The following is a 20,017-nucleotide window of genomic DNA, read 5'->3' as shown; positions in this document are numbered from 1 at the left end:
TCACTGTTTGGGCAGGGGCGCAAAAAGAGAGAAAGTTCAAATCGTAAAATGTTTTGATAGAATTATTTCGAATTGAAAATAACTGAAACTCGTATTTCTACACAAATAATAACGTACATGTATCTCATTTAAATAATAGGCATTATAAATTGTCAACTAACTATCAAGGGAGGCGCATTTTAAACTTCGTCATGGGCGCCATAGATTCGCCCTTGCTAGGGGTAGAAATTCCATTTTTATATCGAATATTTCCAACGAATACGGAATAGTTCTAATCTACAATCAACCAGGACGGGGCGGGAAATACTTAATTAAAAGTAACTTATAGCCTATCGTGGGGTATCTGTGGATGCTTGCATAGGATCTTGTTCGAAGCGACAAGTATTGAATAAGCATCATATGAAAAAAAATCGCGTGATTTTGTTATAATCGCTTTATGTTTGGTCAGCGTGATTTTTCCTGCTGTCCACACCATGCGTCGGTAGAATATCATTCTGCCAGTTATTTTTTTCTCAATAATGTAGCATATACAATATTGTCTGAAATAAAATTTATCTAGATCATTATATGGCTGTAGTGGTAAAAGGTTAATGCGACAAACAGCATGTTGCATCATTTTTTTATTGTTTCGCTATTTTTTTACGTCACCTAGCTAGACATGTGATTCCTAATAACGAATAAAAAAGCATCTTTAGTTTGCGGTCTCCTCCGCCCTCTTTGTTTCTTTATTATAATCACACTTTTTTCTTGCCACGTCAAAATTTGTCTGCGCTCAGGCGGTCTTTTCAAAGTTGACACCGTCAGGCGAGCACTGGTTTCATGTATGTGAATTTTTAGGTTTAATGGTTTATGTGCATACTTGTGTCGCTAATTTTTTCATAATCCAACGCTTGTATCTTCAGCCATTTTTCATATCTGTACTAATGCAGTTAGACTAAGTTTTGGCCTACAATTAAAGATTCAAATGTCTACAAAGTGGAATTGATATTACAAGATCTGAAATTGGCGAGATAATCTAAATCGGCAATTATTATTAGAGATAATTTCATTCTTTCAGTTAGTAAGCCCATAACGTAATACTAATGATTCCTAGTGTGTAATTATTGAATCAAAGACGACGGCGTGAACAAATGGAGGCGATCGAGAACAATGAAATGTTCCAAGTTAGAACAAGTAAGAAACCTAAAACTGTATTCAAATTTACGCTTTGGATATATTCCATATATACGAATTTCTCATTCTTGCTTTTAGCTTGTGTTAGCTTTTATTCAACCTATATATTGCATCTTAGCCATGTTACATATTTCAGATCGTGTTTATGCAACTGACTGAACGTAAACAAGCTGCGAATGTTGACATCGGAAACTGCTTGAGCGGAACAAAAACTACGGGTAAACAAATATTCATTAAATTATGGATTACAGTTAGGCCGTAATATAGCACTAGTTTGCATTGAGAGTATACTTGTGTTGAATCAAAGACCCCTGGGAAGATATGCCTGTGCGATGATGTTTGGACCATTTCATAAATAAGATCTACATCATTGATGAATTAAAAACTCAACAGAGATGCGGCTGTGTTGGGATGTTCCGGATATCGTACAGGTGATACTATTTGCTTAATTTTTTCAAAAATTATTTCAACGGTCACTTCTTTTGTTGTTTATATTATATCCAAACCTTTTTTTGTCATGTCAAGAATTTGCGTGGGCCCAAGTAGCGTTCTCTTTTTCCATATCTTTCACAGTTATACTAATGCAGTTAAACCTAGATTTGGGCCACAATTGTTGATTCTGTAACGTAGAAAGTTGTGTTGCTGCTATGAATGGTCTTCTGTCTGCGTACTTATCCGATAGTCCCGTCGACTACTTACGACTTTAGGTATATATTAGACTTCTAGAATCTGGACTCCGATATAAAGCAATATATTAATCAGAAGGTATACGTGTCTATTGGGAATCCTTGGATGGGATAGTTGCGGGTTGCCCCCTATATTTCCTACCTTTCCCCTCTTTTTTTCTCTTTTCTGTCTGTGCTATTTTGGGTTGAGTTAGTTATTTAAAGGCTTTTGGAATTTCTCCGCTTTGTGGATAAATTTTCTATCTTTATTTACTACTTTTTCAGTTTATTTAATCAATCAGAATTTTGATAAGAGAAATTTTGGTTGAGCAATATTAATATTATTTCCGGTTTATAGCATCGGCGCAGTAATTAAAGTCAAATGTATTTTAAATATATAGCAAAATAGATTGGAATAGCATGGATTTCGTGAGAATATCGATGATCTCATTGTTTTTAAGAGCACGAGATCATTGTTTTATGCAGGCGGAAAAATAAAAGGTTGAATTCCACAATCAAAAATTAGTTCTGCAAAGTAACAATTGAAAATTGGTTACTATTCAATTGTCTACCAAGTGGGACTGTCGAGGTGGAACGAAAACGAACGATACTTGAACTAATAGCAAAGATAAACTAAATAATAACAAAGTTAAGCCATAACATAGTATTAAAGCGATGATTGTTGCCAAATTCCTGACTCGAAGGCTCACGGAAGTTAGTTGAAAAGAGGCGATCAAGGATTAATAAGGTAACTGTTAATTTATTTACATTTAAGTGCACAACCGCATGGCAATATAGTATACAATCTTGGTCAAACCAAGTGTTAGGATTCCGTCAGTAGCATTGTATTGTCTTCTTATATTACCCTTAACATGAATCTGATTACATATGGAGATTTTATACTACTGGGCTCTTGCGCTGAGAAACGTATATTTGTTGTAAGTGCATTCAGATTTACATTTTGAATAGTCTTCCAATTATTCGCCGTTTCGGCTGTTTGACAAATTCATTCGTTTCTGTAGTCCACAGTTCTAGTTTCTCCTTCGTTATATAGATCTTTGCGCCGCCCTTCCAGTGACGACACACATTTGACAAGCGGATGTTACATTCGCGGGATTCAAACTTTAGTCACCGTGAACAAATTTATGTCAAACCAGCGCCTTTACTAACTAGGCCAATTAAAAACTTATAAACAAAGGTCTAAGGTCTAATATTTATGTATCATCTCAAAGGACTTGTAAAAAAAACTTATAAGGCATTTATGATGAATGATAAATATTAGAACTTAGATCTTTGCTCTCACGTTCCTTCTTGGCCTAGTTGGTGAAAGCGGTTGATACACCTTTAGTTTGTTCATGGTGACCAAAGTTTGAATCCCGCGAACTTACTGTCCCGTATCAATTTCGTGTCGTCATTAATTGGATCACGCAGATATCCAAAGTATGAAGGAAGCTCCGACTTATAAGAAGATAGAAATCCCAAAATAAACGAAAATCGAAGGGTCAGACCTTGAAAAATGGAGATTTTTGATATTTATATTCGGACCAAGCATGATCAGGCATGATTGTGGATAAATTCTGAAAAGTATACTCGATTTATCTACGGCCAATGGTCGGCCACACATAAAAATAAATCGCGTCGTTTCGGCACGGATCCAGCGCCGGCCTGCCCCAAAATACCGCTTGCTCGCTAGGGTGACGTCATAACCTAGTGACTTCATACGAATGTTGCACACGCCCTACATTCCGATCATTGCTAGTTTTTCCCGAGCCTTGAAACCTGACAAATCAAGCCCAGACTCAGAGCAAGCATGGAAATATTTTCTCATCGGTTATATTTATTTATTAATCATTAAATACAACTTCCTAAATTACGTTAAAATAAGAAAAACTGAAATTATTCTAGGCACAGAACGACGGAATTTGTGAAAAAAGTACAGGAACCTTACCAACTTACAGGATACCGTATTCGAATAAATCTTGCGTCTGTATCTATGATAGTTATAAGACCAGTCTCGACTAAACATGTTCTAGGAGTCATAATAGGGCATTAGTGACGTTTACGGGGCTCCATTCCTTTGGGTAATTATAATCGAAATTGATCTTAAGCGACGTCTGTTGACATGGTCTACAGACTCTACACTCTACAGAACTTCACTTCATGTTTGTAATTGAGTAGTACACATAATACAAACCTGACACTTTAACGCAACAATATTTTTTGCTTTTCTTATAACTATTGAAACAATACAGGGTGTGCATTACAATTTCAATTTTGTTATAAAGTCAGTTCTTGATATATCTTATCCAGGTTTGTTGTTTGTTAATCAGCGCGAGAGGTCACAAGATGGAATCGGAAATTTACATGTAACGGCTCCTGAAACGGTCTCCGCGTTCGTTAAAAATACCGGCTTTTTCGTGGTATAATAAATTTTTCTGTCTCGTAATAACTACAAGAATTCAAAATGTCTCTCTATTTTAATTCATTTGTGTTCAAGGTAACTCGCGGTTGCGGCGACTTATGTCAAAATAAACTCATTACCGATCTAAAATACCACGACAATCCGCGGACATATTAAAGTGTGATCAACTGCCCGATTATATTCAGTTTTGATATATATTGCACTCAATGCGAATAAAATTTAGTTCGACTTTACCAGGTATTGCAAACTGAGGGGAAAAACGAGAATGTATGATGACCAATCATTATTTGGCTTTATACATACGACAGTGAATGGCGAAGTTGTACTCCGAAGCGTTTTATGCCCAAACAATATGAGCAATGACGCTATGAGACCAACACGTTAGGGTGACCATATTTCCAAACCCCAAATGGAGGACAAATCATTCGGTAGAACCATGTTTTACCCGTACCTGGTATATATACATTATATATCTACTAAATATCTAGGCTTAAATATAGAAGTGACAATAGACGATGTGACGACAATGCAATAATGCATTTTTGTCTTGTCATCATGCAACTGTAAGCTAATCTTGCCTTTATTCACCTCAGAAACGAAAGTATCGTATCCGCGAGTAATGCACTCCGCTTCGCTATTAGTTTTTTCTTTTCTGAGGCACGGATACTTCTGCTTTAATTCTTGGGTAAAATGGGTTTTTACTGGATCTACTGACGAAATTTTCTGCCAAAATCAAAACTTCACTAAATTGCGGAAAACAAATGAAATGACGTAAAAAAAATTGCAGAACAACACGATTTTTCCAAATAAACGGCTATGCATAACAAGTATGCATTTAACCTAGAGCAAGTTTTGCGAATCTGCCGAACCACTCCACTATTGTGCAAACTCCCGTCAAAGGTTGAAACTAGGATCGCAATCAGAACTTCACAAAGGGGAAGCTAATTTTCTGCAAGGTCATTTAAAATGATCATTGTAGTGTCCCTTAGAATTAGATACTAACTAATACGCTGTGTGTGAATAGTGATTGTTGTGCCACAATGGTGTTGCAGCAACAATCTTTTGTTGTATAAAGTTGCATTTTGGAGATTCGAAAGATGATATGATACCTCAAAAATGTTGGTAGCTTAAGACAAGTCATTCGTGTCCAAGACTTCAAACTGCATCCGAATGAGGATTAAAACGTTTTTTTTTTAAGGATTTTTGCCGAAATTGACATAGCCTACATTATGAACTAGCGTCATTTTGATATGAGTTTTAATGAAATGTAGGCCTACTGAATTCAAGATGTAACGGTCATTGACATGTCCAGTAAAACATATATCTGCGCGAAGCTACACCCGGCTGAGCCACCTCGGCGAACCTCTGGAACAGCTCCTCCAAGTCTCGACTTACTTTGGAATTTTTTTTAACACATCAAAAACTGTGGGTAGGCTATATCATAAGAGAATTTCAAATATTTAATTCCGCGAAAAGGAGGACTTTTTGACTTCTTAGAGCTTCCTCGGAGGACATAAAATTTTCAACGAAAAAGAAGGACAAATCCTCCAAAAAAAGAACGTATGGTCACCCTATATAACGCCATCTTATTATATAGCAACCTGCCCATCACAGAAGCATTTTTTCAAATTAAAAATAGGGAGGGGGGGGGGCGCGAAGTTTGTAAAATTTTTCAAAGGGGGGCGCGGCTCAATAAGTTTAAGAACCACTGGTCTATACCGAGAATTTGTTGCTTAAAATTATATTTTGTCGAGGTATTGTTTTCTGTTTGACGAAACAAATACACTCTCTACTAAAAATATGACAAATCTGTTACTATTTCGAGATGTTCAAGACTTGAAGAGCAAAACGTAATAATATATCAAACACACCTTCACATTTATCGAAAAAATTTGGAAAAAACTTTAAGAATAATTTACAATGTCTTCGCAAATTCATTTAGCTGATTTTGATTTAATTCAAATTTGGCATACGACTCGATCCCTCTGCAAAGAGAAATTTCGTTAATTTTGGTCTCTCTATGCAGAGTGATCCCAGTCGTACGTCAAATTTAAATTAAATCACAATCACTTTGCACGATGACATAAACCATGTTTTTTCATGTCATTTCTATGCATAATTAAGTAACATAAAATATTAGAATACGGAAAAAAATGTTTGACACTATTTGAGGACATTGAAAATTTTCCCAAAATAAATTCAACTAACTGTAAAATATTCTGTAATTCGTTTTTCATATATTGTTTTGAAGCTCCCGACGAACACAAACGTATTTCAGGCAACATTGTACTACAAGATAATAAATATGCAGAAATATTTCCTAACGTTGGCCTCCGAACTGTGCCTCCGTTTTTGACTTTTTGAATTTCATTGATTTTACATCTAGGGCGCGAAGTTCCGAGAGAAGATTGTTCCTTTGATCGTTGACTGTTTTTACAATACGCGTGCTCTTTTCCGAAATTTTGGTCCGTGATCGGTTCCTCATTTATGCAATAAAACACCAGATACATGCACCATTTCATGAATCATAACTTCCAATACCTTTTCAAGATCGCCGATTTCATATATAATTTCTATTTAATTCTATATTTCCTGGCGTCACTACCGGTATACCCTCACATCTTTATTTAGGTTGATCGTAATTAACAGAGAATCAATTGCTACAATAAACAAATAAATAATCTCGAATTTCATTTTCAAATTTTAGTGATTCTTGATTTCATCCAGCTCGCTGTCAATAACGTCATTGCTGTCACAGATTGCGTACCGACACCCCACTGCCAGATTTAAGGTAATTTGACACGCTCAGTCATATTTTGCCATCTACATTCTGACACGCCTGGACCGTATTTCGTCACTCCTAATCTGACCACACCACCGACCGTATTTCGTTACCCCCAATCTAACACGCACCGACCGTATTTTGTCACCCCCAATTGACACGCAACGACCGCAATTCGACAACCCTCTTTTGACACCCTCAATATGACTTCTATGCTACCCCGCACCGGCGAATGTCGTTCAAATGTTATAAGCAGGGGATTCCCCTAAGATTATTTGCCATTAATAGCAATTTTTTTCATACAGCCGTGCGTCTAGCAATCTGGAGTAACGAAATGTAGACACGTCCTTGTTGTTTGAAATCTCTTTAAACGTGAAATATAGCAGCAGAATTGACGGCGAATGCAACTGTTCACCGAAAACAGATGTTAAGTTTTTATAGAAGAGTTGGTTGACGCATTACAACGGGCTAAGCGTTAGGAATACGCTCGCCACCGCACCTCTAATTGCTCTTGCGTGGGTTCGCAGGTTCGAATCCCATGCAGGGATGGTTATGTGCGAGAGGATTGCTGGACTCCTCGCCGTCGCTGGGTGGTTCACGTAACCGTCGGTCGGTTACGGCTTCCTCCACCACCAAGTCCATGCTTCCGAAAACAAACAATATAACTAATCCCATACCCGACTTGGAATGGTAACCGGACGAGAAGCCGTGGTTCGCCATATGGATAAGCCGTCTTTTCGGCTTTCCTCTCCCCGGGATAAATATGTAAATCCTATCCTATTACCGGTACCGTACTGCATAGTGCATTCTGGCATTAGGTTTGCTTCTGCTTCATCGCCCATGGTCATGGATGGCTAGCCTATCCGCATTTCGAAAGATTAACCCCTTCACTATTCCAGTATTCTCAAGCATGTAGCCCGACCTAGTACAGTAGTAAAAATTTAAATGGGATAATTCGTTAGTAGTCTATGTGATATTAGCTGTCTGGTGACCGTACATTTGAACCCACGTACATTTGAACCCATGTGTATATCCGCGGGTTCAATCTATATGCGGGTGCTAAAACCATGGGTTATGGTTAGTATGGGTTCAAATATTCGTAAAACAAAAAAAATTCCCATAGGTGCAATAGTATACAGGTGCAAATGTCATGGGTTCAAATGTACATGGGTTCAAATGTAATGGAACCTAGCTGTCTAATTGCCGAATTGGCTTTTTTCCGTGAGTGCATGAAAATGTCATGGAGAGAAATGAATTGGGGCAACAACCTTGTTTCAGGCAAATAACATGCGCTATTAACATTAAGCAGAGGGAAGTATCGAGATACGGGTCTCATGTACTTTCTTACCTGAATAACTTCTAGTTGAGTAGTGGGCGTGGCGTAACAATTTTCGGATATATGATTCCTGGGTCTTATGTAGTTTCGTACCTAACATACTTCTAGTGGGCGTAGCATGACAATTTGTTTACATATCAATCCTAACCCCCACTTGACTACACCATCCAAAAATTACGTCAACACGACGTCACAGTGACGTAATAGAGCCCTTCAAACTATACATTTCTTTATCGTCGGCGCCAATGCCATTTCGGGCGATTGTACGTATATTTGGCAAGCTCTATGACATGATTGTGATGTCGTAGTGACATAATTTTTGGATGGCGTAGTCAGATGGGGGTTAGGATTGACATATCAAAAAATTGTTAGGTACGAAACTACACCCTGTTTATTTTGAGCTCTGCGCAACGACCCCAATAAGAGAGAGAGGTCGCTGACGTATTGAGTTTGTTGACATACTCGCAGGCGCCATTAAGGGTGACCGTCGCTATACTTTGGCAAGCTGTATTTCGTTATTGTGACGTCCCAGTGACGTAATTTTTGGATGACGTCATCAGGTAGGGGTCAGGAATAGTATATCCAAAAATTGTTACGCCACGCCCACTAGAAGTTATTCAAGTAAGAAAGTACATGAGACCCGAAGATACACAGTAACTTTCCTAATATACTCGTTACAATTACAATACTGCAATATGAAAACTCTATTTTATTTCACACCGTATTTATTTGTTTAAGATAGGTCGCCCTGCAGTGATTTTATATGATTAGATTAATCAGTGAATTCAACTCAAAATCATCCTCAAGTTATAGCTGGCAGTCGTAATATCTGAATATGCAATGAATCTTATTCCAGGATGCCGAATAATTTGTCATTATCATGTTGTCTCATGTTCTATACTTGTATATTCTACTTTATAATATGAATCTGCATTATATCATTTTCTTACAGTCTTATATTTAAACTCATTGCAGTGTGATATATGATTATGGCTGCAAGAATAGCACTAGGGCATGTTCAAGCAGTTTTGGTAGATTTGAGTGGTACATTGCATATTGGAAACATTGCCACACTTGGAGCTGTAGAGGCTCTCAGCAAATTACAAAACTCTCACCTCAAAGTGAAATTTGTTACAAATACTACAAAAGAAAGTGTGTCATCGTTACACAATAGACTTTTGAACATTGGATTCAATATTGACAAAAGCGAAATATATTCTTCTTTGACTGCTGTTCGAAACTATTTAATTGAGAATAAATATAAACCCTTCCTAATGTTATCAGATGATGCAGAAAAAGATTTTGTAGGTTTAGAAATGGAAAACCCAAATGCTGTAGTTATGGGTCTGTCACCAACACATTTCCAATATGACATGATGAATACAGCATTCCATCTCCTTATGAATGGTTGTCCTTTGATAGCGATAAATAAAGCCAGATATTATCAAGCTACAGAAGGTCTTTTGCTTGGCACTGGTGCATTTGTAGAGGCATTAGAATATGCATCTGGCACAAAAGCAGTTGTAATTGGCAAACCTGATAAAACTTTTTTCTTGGGTGCTGCGAAAAGTATTGGCTGTGAACCAGAGAAATGTGTTATGATTGGGGATGATGTGAGAGATGATGTTCTTGGTGCAATAAATTCAGGGATGCAGGGAATCCTTGTAAAAACAGGGAAATACAGAGAAGGGGATGAACAAAATATATCTCAATCATTATCGAATTTTATAGTATCGAATAATTTTTCTGATGCTGTAGATATAATTTTGAAAACCATAAGCTCAAGATAAAAAGTAGTTACAATTTAGTATTTCCGGAGTAAGGCGCTGGGCATATTTCGCCTTGTTTTATATTTTAAATGTTTTAGATTTGTCTAATTCATTTGGTAGCTTCGATTATGTGCAATTCTTTATGTTATTGAATGATTTTTTAAAAGCAATGTTTTGCCTACCCATCCTACCAAAAATGCATAGTTGTATCGTACTCATTCATTATCCTCGGAATATAAAAAATCTTTGAAAATTATATATAAATAAACAATTTAAAATTTCACTTCTAGTGACCTACAACACACAATAGTTCTGAATCCAATAATGCGGTAATCAACATTTGTATATTGAATACATTTATTATTTTCGAGGTGCACTTGATTTTTGTTTGGTTATATAATTTTTAACGTTACCGGACCTAGAACACTTTTTTAATTCCCACTTCTAAATTTTATTATCATAATCAGTAGCCTACAAAATTGTCGTTGTCGGTATTCAAAAAATGAACAATAGGGCATTGGATATCTTTTTTCCTAAAAGTCCAAATGTTTTTGTTTCTCAGGATTTCAACAAATATGAATGGACATATATTACATGAACTGCCAGTTGCAGTTGATTACTTCACCAAGACTCCGGATGTCCAGCTGTATTTTCTCACACACGTGCACTCTGACCACACTGTAGGTTTAACGAAATATTGGAAGAAAAAAGTATATTGTTCATATGTAACTGGCAAATTGCTTCATTTCAAACTTAAGATAGAAAAACATTTGATTATACCTTTAAAAGAGTTGCAATCCCATGTTTTCCGTATCCAAAGCAAGAAGGGTTGGCATGGTTTATCAGTCACTCTCATTCCCGTACAGCATTGTCCTGGATCAAGTATGTTCTTGTTTGAAACAAATGATGTGAAAATTTTATATACAGGCGATTTTCGGCCTGATAACACTGAATATGAAATTGGGAAAACTTTATGGGGGCCTCGACACCGCCCTATAGATGTTTTGTATTTGGACAATACCTATTGCGAGCCGTCTTGTGCTTTCCCCTCAAGAGATGAGGCAATCGAAGAGATAGCAAAGATATGTAAAAGTCACTTGGATTGTAATATCTTCATTGGTGTGAACTGGACTGGGCATGAAGACCTTCTTGTCAAACTTGCATTAAAAATGGAGCAACAAATTGCAGTGACAAATTGGCATTTACAGCTTTTTAAACTTTTGGAAGTCAAAAATGTCTTCACCTGTGATGAATATTCAAGTAACATTCAAGTTTTAAGATCGAATCAAGTTAATTTACGTAGATTAAAAGAAATAAATGAAAATGAGGAAGATTGTATCGGGATTGTTCCAACAGCAAAGAAATGTCATGTTAGCTCTGGAGTGTTGAGAAATGATTTGATTTATACAGTACCATATTCAAATCATTCTTCTTTCACAGAACTTTGGGAATTTGTTGAATGTGTTCGACCCAGAAAAATCAAACCAATTGTTTCGGGAAAGAAACCAAGTGGTATGGAAAGCTATTTCAGAGCTGATATGACACAATTTGATTGTTTGTTAAATTGTGAAAAAGTGAGCCCAATTGAATCTCAACTACACTATAGTATACATCCAATTCCTGAGATGGACAATTTTACTGATGATGATGACAATATTAATGCATGTCCAAAGAGAAAACATAAACCAATTGCACATGATATATCAAAGATAAAACAAAGAAGGAAAAAGCCATGTGGTGTTGTATTTGATGAAAATGACTGAACTTTCTCGAGTTCCAAAGACCAAAATATATATATATATATATATATATACATGTTGGCCATGAATTGATAACTATTTTGTGAAAATTTATATAATCTATACTTGCAAACTTCATTACATCATTATGATACTATAGAATAATTATGCTAGACATTTTGATTTGGCAAATTTTACATAGGTGAAATTTTTTAATGATTTGTTATTATGAATTATTTTTAGTTCTTCTTGCTCTTTAAGGCGTTGTTTTTACCTTTTTAAATTTTGCACATACATAAGTAACATGACTGTGTTTAAATTCTTCAATCAATGTCTTGTGATTTTATTACTGTTGATATCCATATGTATTCCATGAATTTAAAAAAACTGATTTGTCTATGAATTTGCAATTCGGAAATAAAACAGTGAATATACGTCAAATTACAGAACAGAAATTTATACAATTTGGTATATATATCATAATTTTATGACAAAATATTATCAATATAACATCATTAGAAAATGTTGATATAGCTTTTCAAATTTTACTTCAGTAGGCCTATTTGCTTGGAACAAAATATTTTGAACTTGTTAGTTTGAATGTATGCAATTTATAATGTATTTTTATGCATTGTTTTATAGTATTCTGTTAAGATAATACTGCAATGGCAACTCCGGATAGTGAAGTTAGAATTGATGGACGATTGCTCGATTTGATAGATGACGAGTGGAGAGAGGATACTCTCCCTGAGGAAGATGTTGAAGTACCTCTTGAAGAGTTACCAGAACTTGAGCAGGTACATATTTTTTGGGTTGCTAAAGAAATGAGTTTTGGCAGAAACAGCAACCAACTACAAACATTGTGGAATAGGATTCCATCTTCATTCTCTTCTTAATGACTGCCTGCTTGGTTATAATTTGAAGCAATATATCAAGAATCGGTAGCTTTTTGTACTATTGTTATGTAACTTGAATACACTACACTCCCAGTCGAGTTACATGGCACAAAATAGTAAATTTTGGCATAATGGTAGTTTGATTGTGCTTTACCCCAGAATGCTTTTTTAGTTTTGTATGTCAATTGATATCATTTTGCTTCACAGGACAATGGTAATACACATGAAACAATGAAAGAGCAAGATATGAAATGGAATGATATAAATTTGCAGGAATTTCTACAAACGCTCTCCACATCACAATCCTCAAGTTCTTAAATTAAAGCCTTCCTTACGTGGGAAAAGAAACCAAAGCGCTCTCCAAAATGAGTCTTGCTTACTGCCATGACAGAGACTGGAACTGGGATTCAATAAGATTTAAATAGTAACTTACAAGTTTAGGCCATTTACCTCTGACCTAAACAGTTGAAAATCGAAGACATGTACTTAGGATGGGGGTATACATTGCACACTTGCGATATACCATTGACATATTAATCATGTTAAGTCTTTCCTGCCTCTAACTCATGCTACAGACTCCAAAATAAAGTAGTAATGTTTTACTCACGAATACTTTTTGAGTGCAACTTTTTTTCTTTTACTTTTCAGGGGAGCTCAACAGTACCAATTTATAGTACCTTTGCTCTCTGAAATGATTTAGCATGTTGCATAGTGACTTTGAAAGTGTTTGACAAACCCCAAAACTCTCATTTACTGCAACCCAATGTTAGTTATTGAACCCATGTGATCTGTGAGCATGTTTTCCAGAGCGTAAAAGATAGTAAGGCAGCTGAATGTCCTATGTTAAGCGTACTTCTCTCTGACGTTAATTTTCATCTTCCTATGACAAGCTTTAATTCCGGTCAGAGAAGGAATACTTTAATCATACACGAATGATCAACTTCTTGGGTTTAGTCAATTTTGGCCTGTAAGATAGTCAGTTCGTAAGGGTATTCCTGACGCTCAGCACGAAGCATCACACCGCCGAGCTGCAGGAAATAAAATTCGCTATATATCTCAAATTACATATAGTCTAGTCTTAAGTCAAAGGTGGCCACGTATTTTCAACACGTTTTTTTGAATAAAACATACTATCGCCTTACTATCTGTAATTTGTAGCTTATTGTTGGCTAGTTATTTTTGTGGTGGGGCATGGGACTTGAGAAATTCCAAAAAGGGGCATGGCTTAATCACAGAAATAGAGTATAGATGATCCTGGTATCAACTACATGTTATTGATAAGAGTAGGTTCCGTTATGAAAATCATGAATAAGTGAGCCGGAACAAGAACAGCAAGGTGTTGGATGGCATTTGGATAATTGAAGCATTTCTCAAACCTGCAGCTTTGGGACAGAAGTGTGTATTTCACAAAGGCCTGATATATTTACCCCAAAAGGGCAATGTGTTTGCTTTTCTGCTTTGTATTCTGAGTCAACATAGTAGAATAAATTGCTCTTATGTGCCTGGAATGTTGCGGTAGCCTCATGGTTTAGTCAGTGTGATATATACCAGAAAGTATTCGTGTACGCAGCAAACCTTAGTTGGGTGAATCTAGGTAAATGGTAAAAATATGGGGTATCAAAACCAGCAAATCTTGATCGATTAACCCGATGAACTATTGAAAATTTCTACAAGACGCATGAAGATATCAAATTAAAACTTTTTTTTCGTAGTGGCATTTATAAGCGTAACTAGCTGTATTGTTAATGCATTTTTTACACCTTGTCGCTAACACTTTTTTTGAAGGATTGCAGCCTTCCCATTGCTATGTTGCCTAACAATATGGCTTTGGCCATGTAACATCCAACGTAGTTAGTCTAATGAGCTAACCACAACAGCACAAGCTATAAACTCAAGTCTTTTTTAACAATACTCAGTTGCCATTTTCCCAATACTTCGCAGTTAATAACCACAACAAGTTTCTGTTAGATATCCACTTCCTTTTCCATTTTTCTTAAAGACACAAAAGAAACAACCAATAACTTCCATGATTACTAACAAACAAGAAAGCAAATGTTGAACACCAATAATTTTTACATCACTCACTACATAGTATAAATGCAATATCCGCTAGCATGTCCATAAAATATCATCAATTTTATTTTGTTGAAAGATTCTGCATTGTTACATAGTTCTTAGGAAGGCTGGTCAAATATGCGAAAAAAACATTTATACTACATACAACTGGAACAAACTGAAAAAACAAGCAGTGGTGCGTCATGATTGCTATGTTAATTGCGAACAGTAGTCCAACCATCATCTTCTCTCTTTGGTGGGAAGCGATCCTGTCTTGGGGGAGGAGAGCGATCACGATCATCTCTTCTTGGTGGGCCCCATTTGCGATCATCTAGTGGGCCACGGGTATCATTGATTCGATCTCGACTTGGGTAATCACCATCTCCTCTTGGCGGGCCCCTGTCACGACGCCATTCATCATCTCTCGGAGGGGGTCCCCCACGCTTCCAAGGCCCATCTTCGGGTGGTCCTCGTTTGGTAAGTGGTGGTGGAGACCTGTCCCTTCTCCAAGCATTCCTTGGTGGACTCCTTTCACCCATGGGAGAGCGTCGCCTTCCAAGAGGACTTCCACGGCCTGGTGGAGAGCTTTGCCGACCCATTGGTGAACCTCTTCTAGGTGGAGGACTTCTTCCACCTGGTGGGGACATACGTCTTTGCTGATATCTGTCGGGCGAGCGTGGTCGTCTTGGTGAAGGTGATCGACGTCTTCTCCAATCTGAGGGTTGGTCATCATCTCTTCTTTTTGGTGGACCTCTATCTTCCCAACCTCTATCTCTTGGACCATCCGTTCGAATCCTTGAAGGAAAGTCGAAATCACGAGGCGGCCCATCTCGTCGACTAGGGCGCCACGCTTGTTTTTCGGCAGGTGGTCCATCTCTTCTCCAGGGGTTATCATCTGGTGCATCATCTTTAAAACGTGAACCCCCACCGCCAGGTCCTCTCCAGGCACCTCTATCATCATCTCTGCGTGCTGGTGGGCCATCTCTTTCACCTCTTGGTCTATAGGCATTCGGATTCTGTTGGGCAGCAATCTTAGCTTCAATCTCACGTTCTCTTTGCAGTCGCTTCTCCTCAGCGATCTTAAGTGCTTGCATCTTCTCTTCATATGCACGTGTCTCTTCTTCTTGTTTTTCACGTTCAGCACGCTCTTTTTCTTCGCGCTCTCTCTTCAACTGCTCATCAAGTATTCTTTGTTCATATTCTGCCTTGTCTTTGAGCCACTTTTGACGACGTTGCTCTTTTCTCTCTTGTTTTCTTTCAGCGAGTCGTTCTTCGCGAACTTCGAAAAGCATTTTTTCGAATTCTGAATGCTTTTTATCAAAGATTGCTCTTCTTGATTCTCTCAGACTCTGTAAATATATATTTCGATCCTCTTTCATCCTTGACAATCTCTCTTTGGTTTGATTTGTGATGATCTGTTCAACCTTGGTTCTTTCAATGCGCTCTGCTTCTAGTTCCTCCCATAGTATGGCATCAGTCTCACGTTTCTTTTCATATTTTTCTTTCATCAGCGGGATCTCTTCAAGACGTTTGGCTCTCTCAAAGTAATCCACTTTCTTCTCTTGAGCTTTCAGTCTATCTTGCATATCCTTCTTTTCTCTTTCCATGGTTTCCATTTGTCTTTTCATTAATTCATCTGGATCAATTTTTGTGAAAGTGTCCACATCAATGTCCTTAAGCATTTTTGCTCCAAGTTCACTCTTTCGAATCATTTCAAGGCGATCCTGTGCCACCCGACGTTCTTCATCTTCCTTTTCCTCGCGGCGACGCATTTCTTCCCGTTCTCTCATTTCCTTCGTGAGTCGTTCTTGTTCAGCTGCTTTAACAGCTTCTTCTTGCTCTTTGGCAGCCTTTTGCTCTTGCTTCTCCCGTTCTCTACTGAATTCTTCAAGCTGTTCTTTGCGCATTTCAATAACTTGTCGTCTCTGCAATATATTTTGCTGATCTTTCCTCCAAGTTTTTGTGTAGAGGTTCAGAATTTCATTTTTCCTCTGGAGCATCTTATCCACTTCTGCCTGTGGTTGAAGTTTCCTGTAAGCAACATGAAGTGATTGAGCCATTTCGTTGAATTGTTGAGAAATTTTTTCGCTTGGCAGAGGTTGCAGGCGTTGCGGTTCAAAGAATTCATCCTCTACATAAAGTGGAGAAGCATTCAAGTCAGTGCCAAACCTGATTGCACCCTTACTATGATCAATGCGAACTTGAATCTGACCATTGCGAGATGCATCAATAATAGCACGCTCCAACTGAAAAGCAGAACAAAACGGAAGAAGACTCAAAAGATGAGATAGCTCAATGGTTTGATAGACATTGGCAACTTGTTGCAGAACACGAGAGACAACATTTCCCTCCAAAGCAGTGATATATTGTGCAAGCTCTGGTTCTCTTGTTTGCTCACGTATCCATTGCAATGACTGTCCAACACGTGCACTGAGACGAAGTGGATGGAAATCAACCTCAAGCCATTGGAAGAGATCTCTCAGCTGTTTAGGTGTGTATTGCAATATGTTGTGTTTCTTGAGATCCTCAATCAAGCTTGAACGAGTTGGTGGTCTGCTGAGCCCAAGAAGCTTTGCCAACTTTAAGTGCTTGTCAATCAAAGCACTTTCCATATCAAGCATTTTACCAATTCCATGTTTCTGCTCAGTGATTGGGATAGCTAATGTGGAAACAAGCATGAGAGAAGCCATTCTAGACAAATCATCCTTAGTTGGGTTCTTTTTCATCTCTTTGGTGAGTCGAAACAAATGGTGCCTTGAACTTGCATGGAAAAGCATGTTGCCAGCTTTCCAAAAGACCAGAGACAACTTTGAATGAAAATTCACCAAAACTTGGGGCTTTGGTGGTTTTTTCGAAAGTGACATCAGATAATGGATATCCTCCACAGCCTTGAATGCTTCTTGCCATAGCTCGATCTTAATAGCACTATCAAGCTGTGCAATCCTTGTGCCAAGGTGCAACAACTGGCTTTCCACATTGGTGAGATTGATAGATACTGCTGTTTGGTGACGCTGCTCACTCAATTTCACATGGTTTCTAAGATTGTCGCAAAGCTTTCGAAATTCTGTACGACGATCATACTTCAAACAGAATTCAAATGCATTTAGAGCAATATCTTGATACAATTTCTCGACTCTGTTATTATTTCTCAGCAGATCCAAGCATTGGCGATAGCTTTCCCACAAAAACTTGACCCAAGGTGTCAACATGAGACGGTTGGTTCGATCATGGGTTTTCTCACCAGTAACAGCACTAAGCAAAACACCTTCTGGCGAATCAATCATATCAAGATCTTCAACCATTTGCAAAGCGGTCTCAGTTGATTTATCCTTTGCCTCTTCAGTCTTCTCTTCAGCTAACTTGAGATAATTCTTCACAGCATTTTCAAGAGAGTTGATGTTGACTTGCTGGCAAATTATTTTATACTGATACAATCCTTCTTTGGCCGCCTGGCTCTTTCGGAGGTCCACACAAAGGTTTAGATATTGTCTAATGATTTGCTCATGAATCTTCTGCCAGGTTCGATGCTTCTTGCTTCGCAGCACATCACTGAGAACATCTAAGGCTGGTTTTAGCTTTCCAACCTCAAGAAATTCTTGCGCTCTCTTAAGAGCATTTTCAGGTCGTTGAAAATACTCTGGCATCTCCGACAAACTGCGGAAAACTTAATAAGGACAAATATGCTAAATCAGATGTTGTTAACTGTAAAATATAAACATCATATGACATGCATTAAAAATGTAAACTAGAAAGCAGTACCACCTTTGGTAATTTTCATTTCGAGTAATGTGGTTTGAATTCTATTGTTATTAGAAAATATTCTTGGTGCTGTTTCATCAACAAATTCAGTAATTACCTCCTGTACCTCACAATTGGCAAATTTAGGAATCAATCCAGCAATCGGCCGTGATCATTTTGAATTAAGTTATTTGTCAACATGAGTTTTAAAATAAAGCTGACCAATTCAAAACGATTTTTAACCAGATAAGTGAGGGATAATACCACAATGCTTGAATATAAAGTATATGATCTAAAATGGCATTTTGAAATCTTGTGAGCAATGACTATTTTCCAAGGGGATTTTGCTTTCAGCATCTTATCTGTGTTCGAAAGCACTTATATTTGCAAAAAGTCTTTCTCCATTATGAAGAAAATAAAATCTAATACTAAATGTTCATATAGGAAGATTGATCGATGAAAAATAATGATCGAATGTGTTTGCACAATAAAAGTGTTTGTTCCATATCACGCTGTTCATCTATTCTAGGCAATATTGTGGCGCGTGAATAATGCAAAAATAATTTTGTGGCCCCCATCAGGGGTCTACAACAGGCGGCCCTTGTCAACATTCACATTTTTTCCCAGTCCTAATCGACAGTTTATGTTTAAAAACATGGGTAAAAATACACAATGGTTTTCTTTTCGCTATTTTACGCAGTGTCTTCATCACTATACAGCGGTATGTAGACCAGCAAGATGTTTGAAGTTGGATATACGGCCCACCGACAAAAAAATGTTGCACACCCCTGGTCTAGATAAGGTAGAATTCATTTCATGTGACACTGCCATATGAATTTAAAGTTGGTAGCTGAGTAGACTATTTCTGTATTTCAATACTCCAAATAGGAGTGGAAGTGGTGACTCCTCTGCGGCCCATGGGCCGGGGCCACGGTCCATCGAATTGGGCCTCGGCCCATCAGGCTATGGGCCGCGGCCCATCAAGTTGTGTAAAGAAACTATTCACTTGGCTAACACAGACAGTCCCCGAACTCATAATAGAACTATAATGTAAAAAATCTGAATTTTTTCTGTCCTAACCCTAACCTGGAACACATACTACAGGAGTATATTTTTTTGGTTTGAATATTGACAATTTGGTAAAAATTGAAAATTTTGTTAAGATAATTGAATTTTTCCTGATGGGGCTGCGGCCCATCAAGCTATGGGCCACGGCCTATGTGGCCCAATTAGATGGGTCCTGGCCCCGGCCCATGGGCCGTAGAGGAGTCACCACTCCTGTAGCCAAATAGGCTACTGACAAATAGTCTATCGATGTTTTCAATTCATGATGCAACATCTGAACATATTCAGATATTGGTGTATTGATAATAATGATGACATACATCTGTATACAGAACTTCCAGCTCAATAGAATTAAACATAATTCAAGATACCCCGAT

At 37.6% G+C, this 20,017-nt stretch overlaps 4 protein-coding genes across 4 annotated transcripts; 3 read left to right on the top strand and 1 right to left on the bottom strand.

Annotated features, from left to right (window-relative positions):
* Window positions 1-1,108: 1,108 nt before the first annotated feature.
* On the top strand, window positions 1,109-12,528 carry LOC120326788 (5' exonuclease Apollo-like). Its single transcript, XM_039393136.2, has 3 exons — window positions 1,109-1,173; window positions 1,310-1,604; window positions 10,710-12,528. The coding sequence occupies exons 2-3, from the start codon at window positions 1,585-1,587 to the stop codon at window positions 11,908-11,910; spliced, it is 1,221 nt and encodes a 406-aa protein (XP_039249070.2). The 5' UTR covers window positions 1,109-1,173; window positions 1,310-1,584; the 3' UTR covers window positions 11,911-12,528.
* On the top strand, window positions 9,334-10,709 carry LOC120326792 (haloacid dehalogenase-like hydrolase domain-containing protein 2). Its single transcript, XM_039393144.2, has one exon. It carries the CDS (start codon window positions 9,362-9,364, stop codon window positions 10,166-10,168), a length of 807 nt encoding a protein of 268 aa, XP_039249078.2. The 5' UTR covers window positions 9,334-9,361; the 3' UTR covers window positions 10,169-10,709.
* Window positions 12,529-12,549: 21 nt separating the features above from the next.
* On the top strand, window positions 12,550-13,928 carry LOC120326803 (anaphase-promoting complex subunit 13-like). The gene is made up of 2 exons (XM_039393156.2): window positions 12,550-12,683; window positions 12,990-13,928. The coding sequence occupies exons 1-2, from the start codon at window positions 12,552-12,554 to the stop codon at window positions 13,098-13,100; spliced, it is 243 nt and encodes an 80-aa protein (XP_039249090.2). The 5' UTR covers window positions 12,550-12,551; the 3' UTR covers window positions 13,101-13,928.
* Window positions 13,929-14,740: 812 nt separating this feature from the next.
* On the bottom strand, window positions 14,741-18,560 carry LOC120326768 (eukaryotic translation initiation factor 3 subunit A-like). Its single transcript, XM_039393111.2, has one exon. The coding sequence runs from the start codon at window positions 18,479-18,481 to the stop codon at window positions 15,053-15,055; it is 3,429 nt and encodes a 1,142-aa protein (XP_039249045.2). The 5' UTR covers window positions 18,482-18,560; the 3' UTR covers window positions 14,741-15,052.
* Between the last annotated feature and the right edge of the window lie 1,457 nt (window positions 18,561-20,017).

Source organism: Styela clava, chromosome 4 (assembly GCF_964204865.1).
Source record: "Styela clava chromosome 4, kaStyClav1.hap1.2, whole genome shotgun sequence".
Lineage (NCBI taxonomy): Eukaryota > Metazoa > Chordata > Ascidiacea > Stolidobranchia > Styelidae > Styela > Styela clava.
This window is presented reverse-complemented; position numbering and strand designations above follow the sequence as displayed.

What these genes read in the sequence shown, in the direction of transcription:
- LOC120326788 (XM_039393136.2), top strand. Translation starts at nt 1,585, where the DNA reads ATGTTCCGGATATCGTACAG. An exon ending in ATGTTCCGGATATCGTACAG is followed by an intron (nt 1,605 to 10,709) that starts GTGATACTATTT and finishes TTTGTTTCTCAG; the next exon opens with GATTTCAACAAATATGAATG.
- LOC120326792 (XM_039393144.2), top strand. Translation starts at nt 9,362, where the DNA reads ATGATTATGGCTGCAAGAATAGCACTAGGGCATGTTCAAGCAGTTTTG.
- LOC120326803 (XM_039393156.2), top strand. Translation starts at nt 12,552, where the DNA reads ATGGCAACTCCGGATAGTGAAGTTAGAATTGATGGACGATTGCTCGAT. An exon ending in AGTTACCAGAACTTGAGCAG is followed by an intron (nt 12,684 to 12,989) that starts GTACATATTTTT and finishes TTTGCTTCACAG; the next exon opens with GACAATGGTAATACACATGA.
- LOC120326768 (XM_039393111.2), bottom strand. Translation starts at nt 18,481, where the DNA reads ATGCCAGAGTATTTTCAACGACCTGAAAATGCTCTTAAGAGAGCGCAA.